Consider the following 17,154-nt stretch of genomic DNA (forward strand, 5'->3'; position numbering starts at 1 on the left):
AAAAACAAAAAGAGAAGAAAGCAGGACAGCACTCTGACTGGGTAAGATGACCTGCACTCCAATTGGTGGAGCAACCAACTAACCAAGTAACAATGAGGAGGAGGTATCTCCCTAAGAAGGAAAAGGTTGAACAGATTTTGGGTTTGGATTCCTGACAGTGAACACAAGGTCCTTAATGGTGAATGTGGAAAATCTACTCTGAGGGAATTTTAGTCAGAGAATGAATCTGATCTAAAATATACTGTGTGTTAGCATACACTGCGAACAGAGATACACAAATAGAACAGGAATTTTATTTTGGTCAAGGCTGACGTGAAATAGTAGAGAGAGAGAGACTGTCCAATTACTGTGAATAAAAGGCGAGGGGAAACATATTTTCTAGTAGATAGAAGAATTCCTAAGCCAGTCAGAAAGGGGGATTCCCTGTCTGATGTATTAGTCTGTTTAAGTTACCTAACAAGGAAGATTTGTGTAAAGTGGGCATCTAAAAGAAAATAAGGAGGGTGTACTGAAAGAAACGGTACCAGCCTGCAAGAACCCAGAAACACTTCAATAATTCAAGACAAGTTTGTATACCTGTGATGATTTTATGTATGGAACATTTGTCTGGATAATGCTGTTTGTTATATTGGTATTATGCCTAATAAAGGTTTTATGTATGTATGACAAGTTTGTACCATCATGGGAAACAAACCTCTCTTATAACATCTTAGAAGATTTTCAAAATCTCTAAACATGTAATAGAAAATAAAGATTATATATAGTTTACTCCTCCCTGATTTCAATCTATTGAAATATCTCTTAATTCCATTTTTGTGTTCAATATATCTTTGTTTTTATGTTTAACCTGCCTCAGTTCGCTAGTGCCTTAAAAAGTGGGGTGTGTGTGTGTGTTTAAATAAAAAGGCTCTCTTCACATTTCAGGAATTTCTTGAGCTGAGTAGATAAGCCACTGAAATAACTGCTATGGTATGGGCCAATATTAGAACTTAAGCTAAAAATGTTCACATGTTACCTGAAAGGCTACTCAGTAAAAATACAGGCATGAACACCTGCATACATAGGGGGAGAAGGGTTTTAAGATTCCATACATGCACTCTAGGATAGAAGTCACTGCACATGTGAATGGGTCTTACTCTGTCTTGCAACAAAGGTGGTAAAGTGTATATGTTCAGTGCCATTCAAAGGATTATCTAGTAGAGGCTTTCTGGCACTCAGGAATTCCTCTTTCAGGGCTTATACTGCAGAAGCTGATGGAATATGTTTTTCTGTTATTTCATTGGTGCTTCTCGATCTTTCTTACACCAGGAGATAAAGCGTAATGAATTTTGAGGCTTGTTATTTTTTTGGCTCAGCACCGGACAATTGGATTTATCCCTTTGGTGGCCCAATGTTAAGAAACTCAAGATAGAAAGAAAAGACATGAAGGCACACATTTTGAGAAGCACAGATACTACTATTAAGCAACTATTTATATAGTAGCTCTATTGAAATTTGATTAAGACAGGAAACACGCTTTCAATGAATTTTTGTTCACCGAATTCCTAAAAGTGACAAAATTATAACTGAGAAGTGTATACCAATTTTTCTGTCCTCATGATTGTCCTCATCCTGTCAGATACATTTATTTACTGTTTTAATGGAGTACAGCATTGGCTTCAGAGTAGCTAAGACATCTAGCAGGCCAAATTCTGCTCTTGTAAAATGATGACATGACTTGCATTGTCGAAGGCAGGGGTGGAGCAAGGGGGAACTGCGCCCAATGTGCCCTGCGCCCCTGCTGCGGTGGCGCCCACCCCCACCCTGGAATGCCCCTGCTGCTTCAAAATATTTTCAATCTCTCTCTGACAAGCTTGCTCTGCTTTTACAAGGGAGAGCACATCCTCTCGGTGGCTCCTGGCTACTGCTTTTCAGCCAGCCAATCAGGTTGATTTCTGGTTAACCCTTGGTGCTCCTGCTCTGGCTGAACTGCAACTTTTCAAATTAATCATTTCAACATCTAATCCGTCACAGTTGTATGCCACCCTAATCCCAAAAGGAGAGGGGTGGGATATCAAAACAAATAAACAAACGAACAAATAGGTTTAGGTTAAAAAGTTTCTTAGAAGTGTTTTTAAGACCTTCCCCAAACTACTACAAACTGTTTTTGTATTTAACTAGTATTTTAGCTGCTTGTATGAGATTGTTAAAGTCCAACCAGCCACGGACCAGGGGTACCTCATGGGCTAGCCAACAGGGGTTTCCCTCCATGTTCTTCATCAGCCACAGCTTGCAATGTTGAACCTTATTTTCAGAAGTTATTCTGGTCCTCTGTACCTGAGTCCCTTCCTTTAGCTGTAAGGTCCTCTGGAAGTGGGTCTAATTCTCTCCAGCTGCTGTTCGCTCTCCCTAGTTCTGCTGCATGAGCTCTTTCTCTTTCACAGTTATCTTCCTGGGCCTTGTCTTCTGCTCCCCCCGGCTGTGAATCCTCTCTTGCCTCTGACATGGCTAAGGCCTTTTCAGTCCTTCCCTCAGTGGCTCCTTCTGATGCCTCCAGTCACTCTTGTCCCATGCCCAGTGCGTGTCTTCAGCTGTTTCAGCTGCCTTAAGGCTCTGCTCTCCTGAAGCTGTTTCCCTGGTGGCCACCATGCCCCTCCTTCATTAGCCTCCTCCCAATTTATCCCACCTTCCATTTAAACTCCATGCTTTGCTGCCCTCTCCCACAATTGTTAGTCTGCCTCTTCTGTCCTGGTTCTGTTTATTTCTGACCAGGCTGCCAGAAGTTGGAGACCATGGGGTCATCTTCTTCAATTATCTTTTCAGCTTGTGATCATCATGATTTTTTTCTAATCCCATTAAAGCTGGATAAAGAAAATTTCTCTCTTTAGCATTCTGGTATTCTTCAGTGTATAGGCCACATACATCTGCTACAGAGTAATTCCTTAGTAAAGTTATGCCACAATAGTGTTTTTATTTGGAAGTGGCACCAAAGATACTGAATCCACGACGTAACAGAAATATATTGCATGACATTTCTTTGAAGACACGACATACGAGAAACTAGTCAATTGGTTGGCGGAGTGGGATCAATTAATTTGAACACCAGAAAAGACAAACCTAAGAAGTTATGGGTGATCCCAGAGATTAAATGCCTTCAGACATTTTCAACAGTGAATGCCTTGCTGGGCATGACCCATTACCGCACACACACACCAAGCCAGTGTAGCCAAACCTAAGGATAAGGGGAAGGCGATTTCTTTGTACACAGTACAACTTAACCAGATATGTGGTGGAAAAAAATAAAATAAGCACAGGATTGTTAAAAAAATATTTCTTACTATAATGTGTTGATCTCCCTTAGACTTCTAAAAGAATCAACAGGCTTGTCTAAAGCTATTGTGCACTGATCTCACAATACAGTATAAATCTGGTGTTCTAACACAATTTCCAATAGCAAAGGTTGCATCAAATGCCTTTATGTCACTGACTTGGTTTGCAGGAAAAGGCAGACTGAACAATTAGGCTTTTTAAACAAACCAAACCTTACTAAGGCATTTGAGACAGCTTTTAATAACAGAGTTTAAAATAAGAATTAAACACTAATCTGCATGTGAATATCTTAACAGAATATGTATAGTCAGTGGATCACCCCCTCCTTCCTATTAACCCCCCCCCCTGGGCCATCTCCCGATCTTTAAAGGAAGCCAAATGCCAGCGTGAAGCTGGTGCTACTTTTGTGGTGTTAATGAAGTATAGCATTAAGAAGAGAAGAAAAAAGTAGACCTCTGAATAAAGGACTGTTTGTTTGCACATCAAAATTGTGCAAATAAATACAATACAAACTATCCACTGATGATTCTGGTGAAGAGTTCTTGGGCCTTGTAGATATTATGTAGCCCAAGATGACTCTTCTCCTTTTCAGATTTTTTTTCTTTTTTAAAAAACAGGCACACACAGAAATACAATTGAATGCAAAATGCTGAAAATTAAGGAACACTTGTTTCTTTACCCTCCTTTAATCCTACTCACAGGACTCTGCAGTATCTGGGTGACTCTCTTCCTTTGTTCCATCATATTGAAGTCTTGCCTCAGGTCAGGAGACATGGCTCTTTCGCGGATATAGTCAGGGTCATTTTCATTTATGCGGACAAAATATCTCTCCTTGTGAGGCACGCTAGGAGGTGGAGGGGTTGTGATTACCCCCTGGCTCATCTCAGCACTCATACTTCAATCTGGATTACTCTCTTCACCTGGAACAATAAGGAGCCAGCAGATATTTAATGACATTTTTAAAAAATCCAAACCTTCAAAGTGTACGCAAACCTTCTTTCTTTCCTGAAGAGGGCAAAGAAAAAAACACATAAATATGATACATAGAACAATTTTAGATGCTGTTATAAATTATGCCCTTCCTGCTCTTAATACAATAGTTAATTGTAAGTTTGTATTATATACATTCCAATTTCTCCCCAAATTTTCATTTTTCCTGGGGGAATTTAGGGGGAAGAACCCTCCCACATTAAAAATGTATTGAAATGTTACATCTTCAGACTTGTTCTACTGACACTGGGTCCAAATTGGCTTCTGAGTTCCATACTAGATGCTGATATTGACCTTTAGAACCTTAAACAACTTAAGGGCCAGTTTACTTGAAGGACCATCTTCTCCCATATGAACTTACACATATTTTGATTTGATTTTGATTTGATATTTACCTCATACTGCCCTCCTAAGCGTGGGTCAAAGTGGTGCATAAAATACATTAACAGTCACATGGTAATACAACAAAAGCAAGTGGGCAATAGCCATCACCGTATTGCACAGGCCCCACATAAGACAACAATTCAATAAGGACTTAATCATTATACATCAGGTATGTTCTGGTCATCTTTGGTAGCCCCCCTTCAGGTGCCCTTGCCATCTGAGGCTGTATGGGTGACAAGCAGCAAAAGGTCTTCTCAGTCATGAAGCCAAAGCTTTGGAACTCCCTACCCGGAGAGATTTGTTTAGATCCCTCTATTGTTGTTTTTCACCAGCAGGTAAAGTATTTTTGTTCTGTTTGGCATAATCCCAGTAACTTTTACTGGTTTGTGTATTTATACGTTTTCATTTAATTTTTATATATACTTTATTTTGAAAAAAATTTTCACTGAAATGTTTTTCTGTTTGTCACTTTTGGGATCTATGTAGGTGGAATAGCTGCACAGAATTGTTTTAAATAAATAAACAAGAAAACAAAGTAATTACCATCTATTAAAATAGAGAAAAAGGTTGGTAAATTAATTTACCCAAGAAAATAAATGCATCAGTTTCACTATTTCCAAGCAGGTTTATAATTTCAGAAACATGATAGCAAAACCAAGCTGCCGCAAATTCTTGCTGGCAACAGAGGGTGCCTTAGCCCTCAACAGCCCTTAATATAAACCAACTTGTAAAAGGCTGGAAATTATCTTCAAATTATTTGTAGAAGAAGAAGACTTTATTTACAGTCAATGACCAGATATATTACAAAACTCTAAAATATCTACAAACAAAACAAGAATGCAGATCTCTCTCCCGTATTCCAGCACTATCCCTCTGTATATCATTATACTTTGTAAACACACCAAACAGCATAAGAATACTAAACAAAATAAAAATATCTAAGGGGGATACCATATTCAGATCATTTTTTCTTTTTCATAATGAATAGACAGATTTTGCTACCCATTTAGTAATATTCTCCTTCTTATCTTGTAATAGGTTTTCACACAAACTTTATCAGAACAATATGTCATTTCGTGTAGTAGATGTGACAGGCATTTTTTCCTTGCCTCTTCATAAAGGGGACACTTTAATAACATATGCTCTATAGCAGTGATGGCGAACCTATGGCACGGGTGCCAGAGGTGGCACTCGGAGCCCTCTCTGTGGGCACGCGCACACAGAGTTCATCATGTGGTGGGCGGAAAATCACACACACCCCCACACACACATCTGGCGGGCTGTGGGCCCAGTGCTCTGTGGTGAAGCTACGTCCGGGAGGGGGGTGCAGAGGAGGCAGATATGCTTTTAGGAGAGGAACAGGAGCATCTTCAGTGTGGGACTTGCTTGGAGGCCTCGAAAGTGGAAGTGGGGCAGAGGAAGAGGGAGCCAGTTTCAGTTTTTTTCTAAACTAAAAGCTCTTAAAAGTATTCAGTGTTAAGCAACCGCCGTAAGCTGGGGCACTTTGTGATAAATAAGTGGGATTTAGGTTGCAATTTGGGCACTCGGTCTCAAAAAGGTTTGCCATCACTGCTCTATAGTTTCTACAGACTTCAGAGAGCAAGAACATAACCTTGCAGCGTAAGGTATCTTTTGATATTTCCCTTCTAAAACAGCAGAAGGTAAATGTGACAAATTATTTGTAAAGAATTGAGTTACAAGTAGTAATGTGTTCAAATTTTAACACAAGGCTTGTCCACAGACTATCACTGGTTCAATACTAGATAGAATATTAAAATATCTAATTAATTCCTAGAATGTACAGATATTACAAGGCGGTTTCCTTGTGCATTATGATAAATGCACTAAGAAACAACTACAGAGAAATGCTGAAGTATTTATTGACATAAACAAGAGCACATAGAAGTCCATAAGATAAATAAAATGCAGAAGTTCTGAAATTATCTTTAAGAGAAACAGAAAAATGTATTTTACTTTAAATGTGCCAAAATAGAGGAACAAGAAGAGCTAGCCCTCCCATTAGGCAGACATAGGGCGCCTAGGGCACCAGAGGGTGGGTTTGCTAGCAGCGCCCGAAGTGGCTTGCTGCTGGAAAGCGGCAGCTCCAAATGAACCTTAGCTTCAGTGATGCTACCTGCATACATGGCAAGATAGGCAGTAGTGTTATCTAAATTGGTTTGGTTTGTTCCTTTAATAAGCTGGGGGAACTGCCTGAAACAGACTGGCAATGTGAGCCGTGGGTAGGGGATCTCTACCAGTGTATACAGAAGTTAATCCCTCAAACAACCTAGTCAAAACCAGAATTGAAACGTAAAGGTTCACAACTTTATTAAAGGATCAAAAATAATAATTGTACTCTCAAGCACACAGAATTTAAGAAGCCTAGGAAATAAAGAGGTGAGTGATAGCAGGAAGAGAACAGAATGTTGAGATAGTAATAGTTACAGTTCCAAAAGAGAGAAGTCCAAGGACAGCCGGAGAAAAGGCCAGCACTTCTCATAGGAAAAAAGATATTGGGCTCAAGGAAGAAATCCAAGTGCAAATTGCCATGGATTTAGAGGGGCTAGTTATAGGAAAAATTGACTCTCTGGCAATGATAAGAGGAGCAATCTTCCTGGGACAAAGCAAAGTTCCACTCCCAGGCACAGGCAATACTGTGGAAAATGATTGAATAGGATTAAAACCTGAGAGAGCCCAGGACCTGAGGTGTTTTGGGCAGTGCTGATGAAAATAAAACAGGGACATTCCAAGTCTTGACTGTTGGAACTTGAACTGTTAAAATAAACACATTCTGGAGGCTTGAAATCTGAGATTAATGCTTGGGGGCAAGGGTGCAGGGGAACACAGCAGGTTCAGAGGTATAGCTAGAGAAAATGGAGCCCGGTGCAAATCTGCCTCCAGTATTTATTTTAGAGTGCCTAAGTGAAGGGAGTGCCTGGAAAGCAATAAAGTCAATGGGTATCTTTCACCTTCTGACTGGGCTGAGGGGAAGTACTATCAACCAAATGTAACCTGAAGCACCTTAGTCCCTGAAAGGGAAAAGGCAGGAAAAACTGACAGGACAAGCAAATGATTGGTTCCCTTCTTGAAGAAGATAAAATGTGTGGGGTCTATTGCAGCAACATATACCTCACCAGCCCAATCCTTAAACAGGTAATCCTTATCCTTTGCTATTATAAGCATTTCTTGTAAAAATAGCACATCAGCTTAAAAATCTTTCTCAACTTTGAAACGGCCATTTTACAATGTATTGTCGAAGGCTTTTAGTCGTCGGAGAAAAGGTGCTGGAGCTGGAAGGCCGTGTTCTAGTTAGCATTCTCTCCTGACGTTAAAAGCGTCTGTGGCTGGCATCTTCAGAGGATCAGATGATCCTCTGAAGATGCCAGCCACAGACGCAGGCGAAACGTCAGGAGAGAATGCTGCTAGAACACGGCCATACAGCCCGGAAACCACACAGCACCCAAGACCATTTTACAGTTATTAGAATCCCTCATCCCCTTAACATTTCATGATATTACATTGAACATAACTCTTGAAAATAATACATCTGATCCATAATGTTCAATTCTCTGGTTATAGACAAATTACGAAGTATCATATAGAGAATCTTATGATAAAAAATACACATATGAAGTTAAAACTATTAAAACAAGCAAAAATAAAAGAGGGGAAAATCTTTATTTTGGTCAATTTGAAGACCTGTAGCCCCAACCCAGTGGACCCAACCCAACCCAACCCAGCCCCAACCCAACCCAACCCAACCCAAAACATCTTATCACCCCTCCCTCCCCCCCGCAAGTCAGAGATCCAGGTTTGTGCAATTACTTTAGTCTAGAAATTCTTATTTAGAAATTTGCATGCTGTCTCTCAGACCTGCTTGAGGCAGACTATGACTATAAAACCAAACCAAACAGTAAAATAAAAAACCCAACAAGAATAAAAACGCATCTATTTATTTATTTAGAGCAAAAAAAAAAGCTAACAATTTTCCTGTATAATTCCTGAAACATAATGGAAGTATTAAATTGACTTAAGAACTTATTATTTGCAATGAAATGTTTATAGAACTCTGCAAATGCTGGTGCGTTCTGTTTGAGACCTTCCAGTTTTACAGTCACAATAAAACATTTACAATTTGAACAAATAAAAAAAGAAAAGAAAAAAGAATAAAAACTTATCAAAAAAGCAATCAAAGTCCACAATAAAAAATACTTATAAAATGACAATAAAAGCAAGCCAGGGCAAAAAAGAACACAACACAGAGCATAATAATGTTGATAAAATAGTTCTGAAGCGAGGAGCAGACCATAAAACAGACAAAAAAGTTATAATCTCTTTGTTAGAAGTCTGTTAAAAGTAAAGAGAAATATTTTGAGTTGATATTTAAAAGGAAAGTATGGATTAGATGACTATTCTGAAAGTTATGTGCCACTACCACAACAGTCTTGTCTCTAGTTGCCAAATGCCTTACCTCTGCAGATGGAGCATAGAATGTAGGGCTTTAGAAAAGGACCTCAACTGGTCAGCAGGGTAAGGCATTATGAAGAAAGTAGACCTTCGGCAATCTTTTCGCAATTATAATGGAAAATGTTGGAAATGCAGAAAGGTGGATGGTACCCTCTATTATTTTATTGTGGTCATGCAAAGACCAAAAAAAATCTGGAAAGAAATACATGCTGTAATCCAGAAAATCATAAAAATAAAATTTGCTGTGGAAGCTAAGAGTATATTATTAGGCATTCTACACAAAAATATTAGAAGAATTGTTTAGATGTAAAATGGCAACCAGAGTAATATTCACGACAAGATGGAAAGCAGAAGATTGTCCATGGCAGGAAAATTAGGAAAGCAAATTATCTGAATACGCAGTAGTGGCAAAACTAACAATGTGAATAACAGACCAACCAAAGAATTTCAAGACAAATCAAAAGCAAACCACTCATATTATCCTTTAAAAATGGGGAGAGGCGGAAGATGTAGCTGAAAGGACATATGTGAATTATGCACAATCTCTTTTACTGAAAAGGATGTTTAGGGAAACGATTAAATATGTAATGGATGATGATAATACTACATGAACTTATTTTTCAATATTCAAGAATCATTTTTAGAAATTCATGTTTAGACAATAATCATTTCCATTAAGTTCTTACCTTATCACCATTTATTCCTTTACTCTGTTTAACATTACTAGTGTTAAAGTGTTAGTGTCAAGCATCAGTTTATTTTGTGATGAAAATTACTGATGTCTCTATTTCTATTTTATATCTTTTTCTTTAATTAATGATTCTTTTAAAAAACAAACTTTTCTCAAACTTTTTGCAGAGTACCCCATTTATAAAATTACTGTACCCCATTATAAAATTACTTTTGGGACCTACTTGCATTAAGAAATCAAACTAGTTAACACAGAAAAAGTTTACAATTTATTTTCCCTCTTTATATTTATAATTATATAGTTCTGAGCAATATTGTATAATTCTTGACTACTTTGCACAACTGAAGAAGACGAAATTAAGTTTGAACTGAACCTGCCAGAGCCTCCTTTTCTAGCTCATTCTGTGCTTCCTGGCCTCGTAAACTATCTGTGACAGAGTTGCAATTCAGTTTGAAAACCACTGCATTAGACAGCTGAGATCTGGGGCTAGATGAGAAAGAAGCTACGCATTTAGCCCCAAAGTTTTCTAACCTTGTGCAACTGCACTATAGAATGGAGTGGGGAGGGAGTTTTCTAAATATTTTATTGTCCATCTCCCTCTGCTCTGTGTGGGCCGGGACATATGGAATTTATATTACACATTTACAAACTTTTAAACTTGCCAGCTGCAACAATTATTTGACTCCAGGACTGACCAGTTTTTACAGAACAGTCATCATTTAATTGTTTGTTGGAAGGTGTCCCAAAAAGATATTGATGAGTTTATTACTCCCAGGAGCCTAAAACACCCACCCAGTGGAAACTGCTGGCAGCCCCTCAGTGGGAGAGTCCAGTAATTCTCTGCTGGGAGCATGGACATTTACAAATGGTGTAATTGGATTGTTCAACCTCTCCCAATGGAGATGCACAACAAAATTATCTACCCTCAGAGGAGGTGGCATGACCACAGTAGGTCTCCACCGATATACAATAGGAGGGATACACTGAGGAATAGTATTCTGAGCTGTTACACCCTTAAAGGTTTACTTCCACACTGGAAAAGGGCAGGTTCCAAATGCTACAGTTTAACAAACTTCAACTATCAGAAATTGGGAAATACTGCTTTAAGAGACTATTTGACCAAAATTTATTGATAGGAATCAGTGATGAATTGCATATTCATGCATGTTAATAGCATATTTTACATATTAGCATATTTTACATATTAGCAGCCAAACCATAAACAAGCCACACTTATTTTCATCTCTCCCAATGAAAATATTAATCTTAAATGTGAAAATTCTCAGATTATATATATATATTTTAAATGACAAAATTGGTTAGTGGTTCAATCATAAACACTGATTCCCTAAAAGTGTGTGCACATCCACGCATTGCTGTGTCACAATAAGTGAAGTTGGAAATAAAAAGTGTCAGAAATACAAGCTTTCAAGGGACCCCTCTAATTTATATTGCTCCTTAAGAACAAGTTATGGAATTGAGCAAGGAGCAAAACACTTCTATTAATGATAAGTCTCTTTACTGTACTTACTTCTCAAGGGGAAAAAACCAGAGAGCATATTTATATGAACAAATTTTTCAAAGCCTGTGGGAAATAACTGGTTCAAGTCAGTTACTTTACAATTAATTTGTGTGATAGCAAAGATTACTGAAAGTATCTTTGCAAAGGGCGACTCAAGCAAGCAGCTGAATGGCACTACAGTTCCCCCAAAGAATCATTTCACAAAACTCACAGTTAATGCTATCCTTGTTCCCACACTTCCCATTTCTTTTTGTTTCAGTTTGTTAATATTGTTATGAGAAGATTAACAGCATCAGCAATCTCATGTATAAATAGGTATTTTCTTGATTCTACACACGACATCTTGGTGCCTAACTACATTTAACTTCATATCTTGGCATCAGTGGACACAGCAATGTAATTAGTGCTACTGCAGCACAGGTTCCCATAGCTACCCGTATGGTATACTTCTACACAACCTCATATGCTACACTGACAGGGATTATGGAGGAAATGCTTGAGCTAATCAGTAACTAGGGACTACAAGATTTCACGTGAACTGAATTCCCAGCTTAACTGGTGTCAACTCACAATTTGCACCGTAGCAAAGATTACCTATTGAACTGGATAATTACAAACAAAATGTTAGGAATAAAAAACTTATTAGCCAAGAATTTTTAAAATTACAATACACTATTGAAAAATTGGAAGCTGAAATCAGATTTTTTAAAATCAACTGCCAAGCTCCAAATTGTTACTTTTAATAATGATCAGTTCTCCTTGTTATTTTGGGTAAAGTTATGCAACTATAACTGCTCAATAATTCAGTTTAGTTACCCTTTGAGTTCCATGAACTCTCTAAAATTAATTAGATATATAATTGCATGACATGGCTTGTGTGAAGAAAGAAGGCTTCTCTGCCAGGATGAACTGGGTTTCCCCTGACTACTAGCTGGATATTTCTTATGGATGCAAACAAACTAAATGGACATGTGGGAGAAATGCCATTTTAGGGTAGGTCAGGATTAGTTCAAAATTGAGTTATTTAGTTGCTTTGGCAACATTAAGGGAAATGTACTTGTAAAACATTATACCTAAATCATTTTTCCCTCCACAAAGGTCAAGCTGACAACCACTGCCTTAGGGATATGAACAGAATACTTTAATACAGTTGTGCACTTTTTCTTACACCCCTCAAGTTATTTTCCATTTAACCTAACTGAGCTGATTGAGTAGTTTTCTCCCCCTTTGAGTATTGTTTTAAAAACAGACTGTCACAGAATGACAGTTTGTATTTTTTCCAAGTAATGAGAACATTCATAAAGTTGGCCTTGGATAATTATATTTTTGAGCTAAGGATAGGAAAAGGGAGAAAGGCCTATAGGAAAGTTGTCAATTCAGTTATTAAAAAACAAAACAAAACAGAAACCAAAGCAGCATTCAGAGACAGGATTTTTTAAACGGGATCCTAAAAACAAACCCAGTGTCAGGCACATTGCTGTCCAGATAAAGTGGAACTTGAAAGCAACAAGGAAGTGAGATATACCTCCCGACATTAACCTCCCCCTCTTACAAGTGAACAAAACAAAATAACCTGCTAGCACACAATGATTCTAGGTCACCATTTCAATGCTAGCTCACTACTTACATAATATTTTAACATTTTTAAAAAATTAACATTTTAAAAAATTAAAATAATTCCCCACTTTAATGGTACAGTCCATTCAATAGCCTCAGGTGTCTATCATCTTATTATGCTGCATATCTACACCTGTTCTTATATAGATATTAATGGTAGGGTCATCTCTCAAGACTCACTGATAGCCCTCAAGACTCATTGATAGTTTGTACTGCTGAACTGCCAAAAACAGAATGCATGCTCATTGGTTATGAAGAAGTGATTAGGTAATTAGAAAGGAATCTGAACCTCATCTTACTATTATGATGAAACAAAAAATATACATGTTAATATGGATGCTGGAAATTATACATATCTAGAAATTATAGATATCTAGATATCAAGAAATATTTATTTGAAATTATACCATCCTTTCTAGTATCACTTCTTTCAGAAATTACACAGTTACAAACTATCATGTGAAAATGTCATTGTTAATCTGCACTTTCTGTTCCTAGTGTTATGATTATCATTTTTGAAACACATTATTATCATTTTTACTGCTTTGTTTTACTGCTTTTTGTTATGATTGTGACTCTAAATTTGATTTCTTTTGTTCTTCCTTTTAATATATTATATCTTCTATACTTTGTTTTCATGGTTCTTTCTGAAGCCTGGCTTCTAAAATTGTGCTTTTTGGTGTAGTGGGACTAGAACCAGAGCTTAGAGAAGCCTCAGTTATTATTCTAGTTTACACATTATCATGATTTGAATGCTACTGCCAAAGGATGACCGGACAGCAGGAATGTATGTCTGTCCTGCTAATTCTGTGTTCATATTCTGGTATTGTTACAAGTTGGGAAAAAAACCTACCTTTTGCAAATGCCGTCAAACGGCATTTAAAATTTGTGGGATTTAAAACTCAAACATTTCATTCTTGAAAAAATTGCTTTCTTGAGCTTTTTAAAATTGTTATAACATTCATGAGTCTGTCTAATACATTTTAATGTGAAATCTGATATTCTCAGGAATTAAGCAAGACTTTGCGCCTTCTGACTTTCCTCACCCTTTTGGTCCACATTGGAGCAGTAGAGGAAGAAAACGCTATAGTCGGCCACGGGAGAGAGAGAGAGAGAGGGAGAGAGAGAGAGAGAGAGAGAGAGAGAGAGAGAGAGAGAGAGAGAGAGAGAGAGAGAGAGAGAGAGAGAGAGAGTGAGTGAGTGGGTGAGTGAGTGTGTGTTCGTGCACTAAATGTTTTCTGAAACAACCGAAAAGTCACAGTAGTCAGCCTTCCTTCATTCCTCTCTGTCTTGCCCCTTCTCCAATATTTCTGCCATCCCCAATTTTATTCTACAGTTAAAGTTTCCTTTAAATCTGTAGTGCCTGCTGAACAAACACAACCAAGCAAACAAATCAGGACAGCAGCACACATTATTGCAAAACAACTACCAATCAGATGACAAGCTTTCAGGAATTCTGTTCCAGCAGCAACCGTCAAAGTGGTTTGCTCTGTTCCTAGCTACTTTATGAAACTGTTCACAGAGACAGGTTAAGCAAAGAATGCCAGCAGTGCTGTTTTGTTCCCTGGCAATGTCCATTTTCCCCTTCTCCAGCTGGCACCCAAATAATAGATTCCTAGTTCCTACATAATGGAAGTGAAGTCTTACTATTTAGAATTGGTTTCAGCCAACTAATCCTCAATAAGAAGTAATCGTCTTAATAGCACTTAACACTACCACCACAAATGTATCCCATGTATAGAGGAGTTAATACCAGCCACATGATAGAACAGTCCATTGGTTACTTACTGAGAAGGGGCCTTATCCTGGCAGGATAGGAGGATATCTTGATGGGTGTTTTCCAACCCGTTCTCAGGGAGACAAGAACTCAAATCTTGTCATTTCCTGGGAACTGCTTGGATGCCCACCTTGATTCTCAGTAGATGACTGTCACAGCAGTAAAGGCACTTTCCCCGGAATGGGAATTAGGAAGCGACTGAACAAGACAATAATAACAGGTAACAGTAACCACTGAACAGGAACTTCAACAAACAGAAATAGGCTTGAGTATGGAGAATGCAATTGGAGACTAATAGTGAACCAGGGAGGGCCAAAATGTCCTCCTATTCTGCCAGGAATCGGATGACATCAGGGTATCTTGACGCCAGCAGACTGTTGAATGGAGACCAAACGGTGGTGAGGGTAGCGATTTGCCACCTGAGAGTTGCACTGCGTATGCCCATTTTGAACCCTTGCTAAAGGAATTGGAGAGCTTTGGGAAGAGACGGTGACTTGAGGTTGACATTCTTTTTTTCTACATCATCTCACAATTGCTTTCCAAGAACAGCTGTAGATGTTATTGGTGGATGTTGTACGCAATACTAGAATGGTAGCAGTGACACTATCGGAATATTCCCTCTGCGTTAGGATTCTCTGCTCAACAGCCACATGGTTAGTCTGAACCACTGTGGGTTCGGATGCCAGACCAGTCTCTGAGATAGAATGTCTGGTGGCATTGGAAGCGTGAGACCGGGGGAAGTTGCCAACTTTAGGATGGAAGAGAATCACGGGCGCCTGGACCAGTGGGGCGCCCTGAGGATGAGGAGTCTGGGAAGGACTGGAACTGGGGAGAATGCATACAATAGGGTATTGGGTCATGGGGTTGTAAGTGCATCTGCCGCCATTGCTCTGGGGTGGTGAAATCTGGTCATGAATCTGGGGAGTTGGTGGTTGTCAGCTGAGTCAAATAGATCCACTTCCCCATCTGCTATGGTCCTGCGGCTGAGCCAGAGTGCCGTGATGTTGAGGCGACCCTGGATGTGCTCTGTGGTCAGTGAGAATAGATGGTGTTCTGCCCAGGAGAGAATGTTCATAGCTTCCAGATGGAGGCGAGTGGGACCATTGGATACTCACTGTGAAGGGTTCTTCTCCTATGAGCACAAGAGGCCCACTAACCAATCAGGGAAGCAGGAAACAAATTCTTCTTCCTGTTTGACTTGGAATCATCCCCCTTCCTCTCAGTTCCAAACATTTTGAACAGCAGTCAACTATAATCTAACTATCTACCTAGAAATTCTGAAAGGACACATCAACAGGGGGGAAAAAACCACGGTTGCCTGCAGTATTAGAATAACAAGAGAGCAGCAGATCAAGATAGTAACAAATAAAAAATTATGAAATGAGAGGGCACAATGTCCTCTTGTGCTCAGAGGAGGAGTCTTCAGAGTAATCATCCAATGGTCGTTCTCCCTCTGAGTCAGAGGACATCTATTGAATAGAATAGAATAGAATAGAATCTTTATTGGCCAAGTGTGATTGGACACACAAGGAATTTGTCTCCGGTGCATATGCTCTCAGTGTACATAAAAGAAAAATACATTTGTCAACAATCATAAGGTACAGCACTTAATGATTGTCATATAGGTCTAGTAAGCAATCAGGAAACAATCAGTAGTAATGAAAACATAAAATGTAAAATCATAAAATAAAATCATAAAATAAAATAAAATAAAATGTCAGCACAGGCTATAGTCATACAGTCATAAGTTATTATTATTAACTGTTATTATTATTGGGACCAGAGTAGTAAATCTACACTGTGGATGTATCAACATTTTCAGTCTTGAATGTGCTGCAACACCCTTCTGCCAAAGGCCACATCAGCATAACTGCAAATATTTATTCTGTAGTGTCGGATGAAGGTTGTGGTGGCAGCCCTACAAGTTTACTCAACAGAGGCATTCTTGACGAAGGCTGTGTTTGTGGCTGCACTTCTGACAGAGCAGATCATGATGCCCCTGGGAACCTCAATTAGCTGTACTCTGTAGGTCTTGACAATACAGTTGTTGAAACATCGACTGATAGAAGATGCTGACATTTTACAACCTTGGTTGAGAGAAGAAACCAAAATAAATAGGTCCTCTGTCATTCCGATAGGCAGAGTCCAAATTATATATGACTTGAGCACCCCTCTCATGTCCAAAGTGTGCCACACCTGTACTTTTGAGTGCTTTGAATATAGACAAAAGGATGAGAGGGAAATCTCCTGTTATTGGTGGAATTTAGAGTCTATTTTGGGGCAAAATGCTGGATCAATTCTTAGGACAGCCTTATCCTTATGGAATATGTACATGGAAGCATTGATGGTTCTAGTCGAGGCGATGATTACCAAGTAAACAGTTTTCACCATTATAAA

The 17,154-nt window shown here is 38.7% G+C and overlaps 1 protein-coding gene across 5 annotated transcripts in view; it reads right to left on the minus strand.

The window, feature by feature from the left end:
- ADD3 (adducin 3) overlaps positions 1 to 17,154 on the minus strand; it is a 140,852-nt gene that overhangs the window by 18,968 nt on the left and 104,730 nt on the right. For all 5 annotated transcript variants that reach the window (XM_048505171.1, XM_048505173.1, XM_048505170.1 and 2 more), the window contains one exon: positions 4,009 to 4,229. In XM_048505171.1, coding sequence (XP_048361128.1) covers positions 4,009 to 4,203 — 195 coding nt within the window. In that variant the 5' untranslated portion in view covers positions 4,204 to 4,229. The remainder of the gene's footprint in view (positions 1 to 4,008; positions 4,230 to 17,154) is intronic.

Source organism: Sphaerodactylus townsendi, linkage group LG08 (assembly GCF_021028975.2).
Source record: "Sphaerodactylus townsendi isolate TG3544 linkage group LG08, MPM_Stown_v2.3, whole genome shotgun sequence".
In the NCBI taxonomy this organism is placed as follows: Eukaryota; Metazoa; Chordata; class Lepidosauria; order Squamata; family Sphaerodactylidae; genus Sphaerodactylus; species Sphaerodactylus townsendi.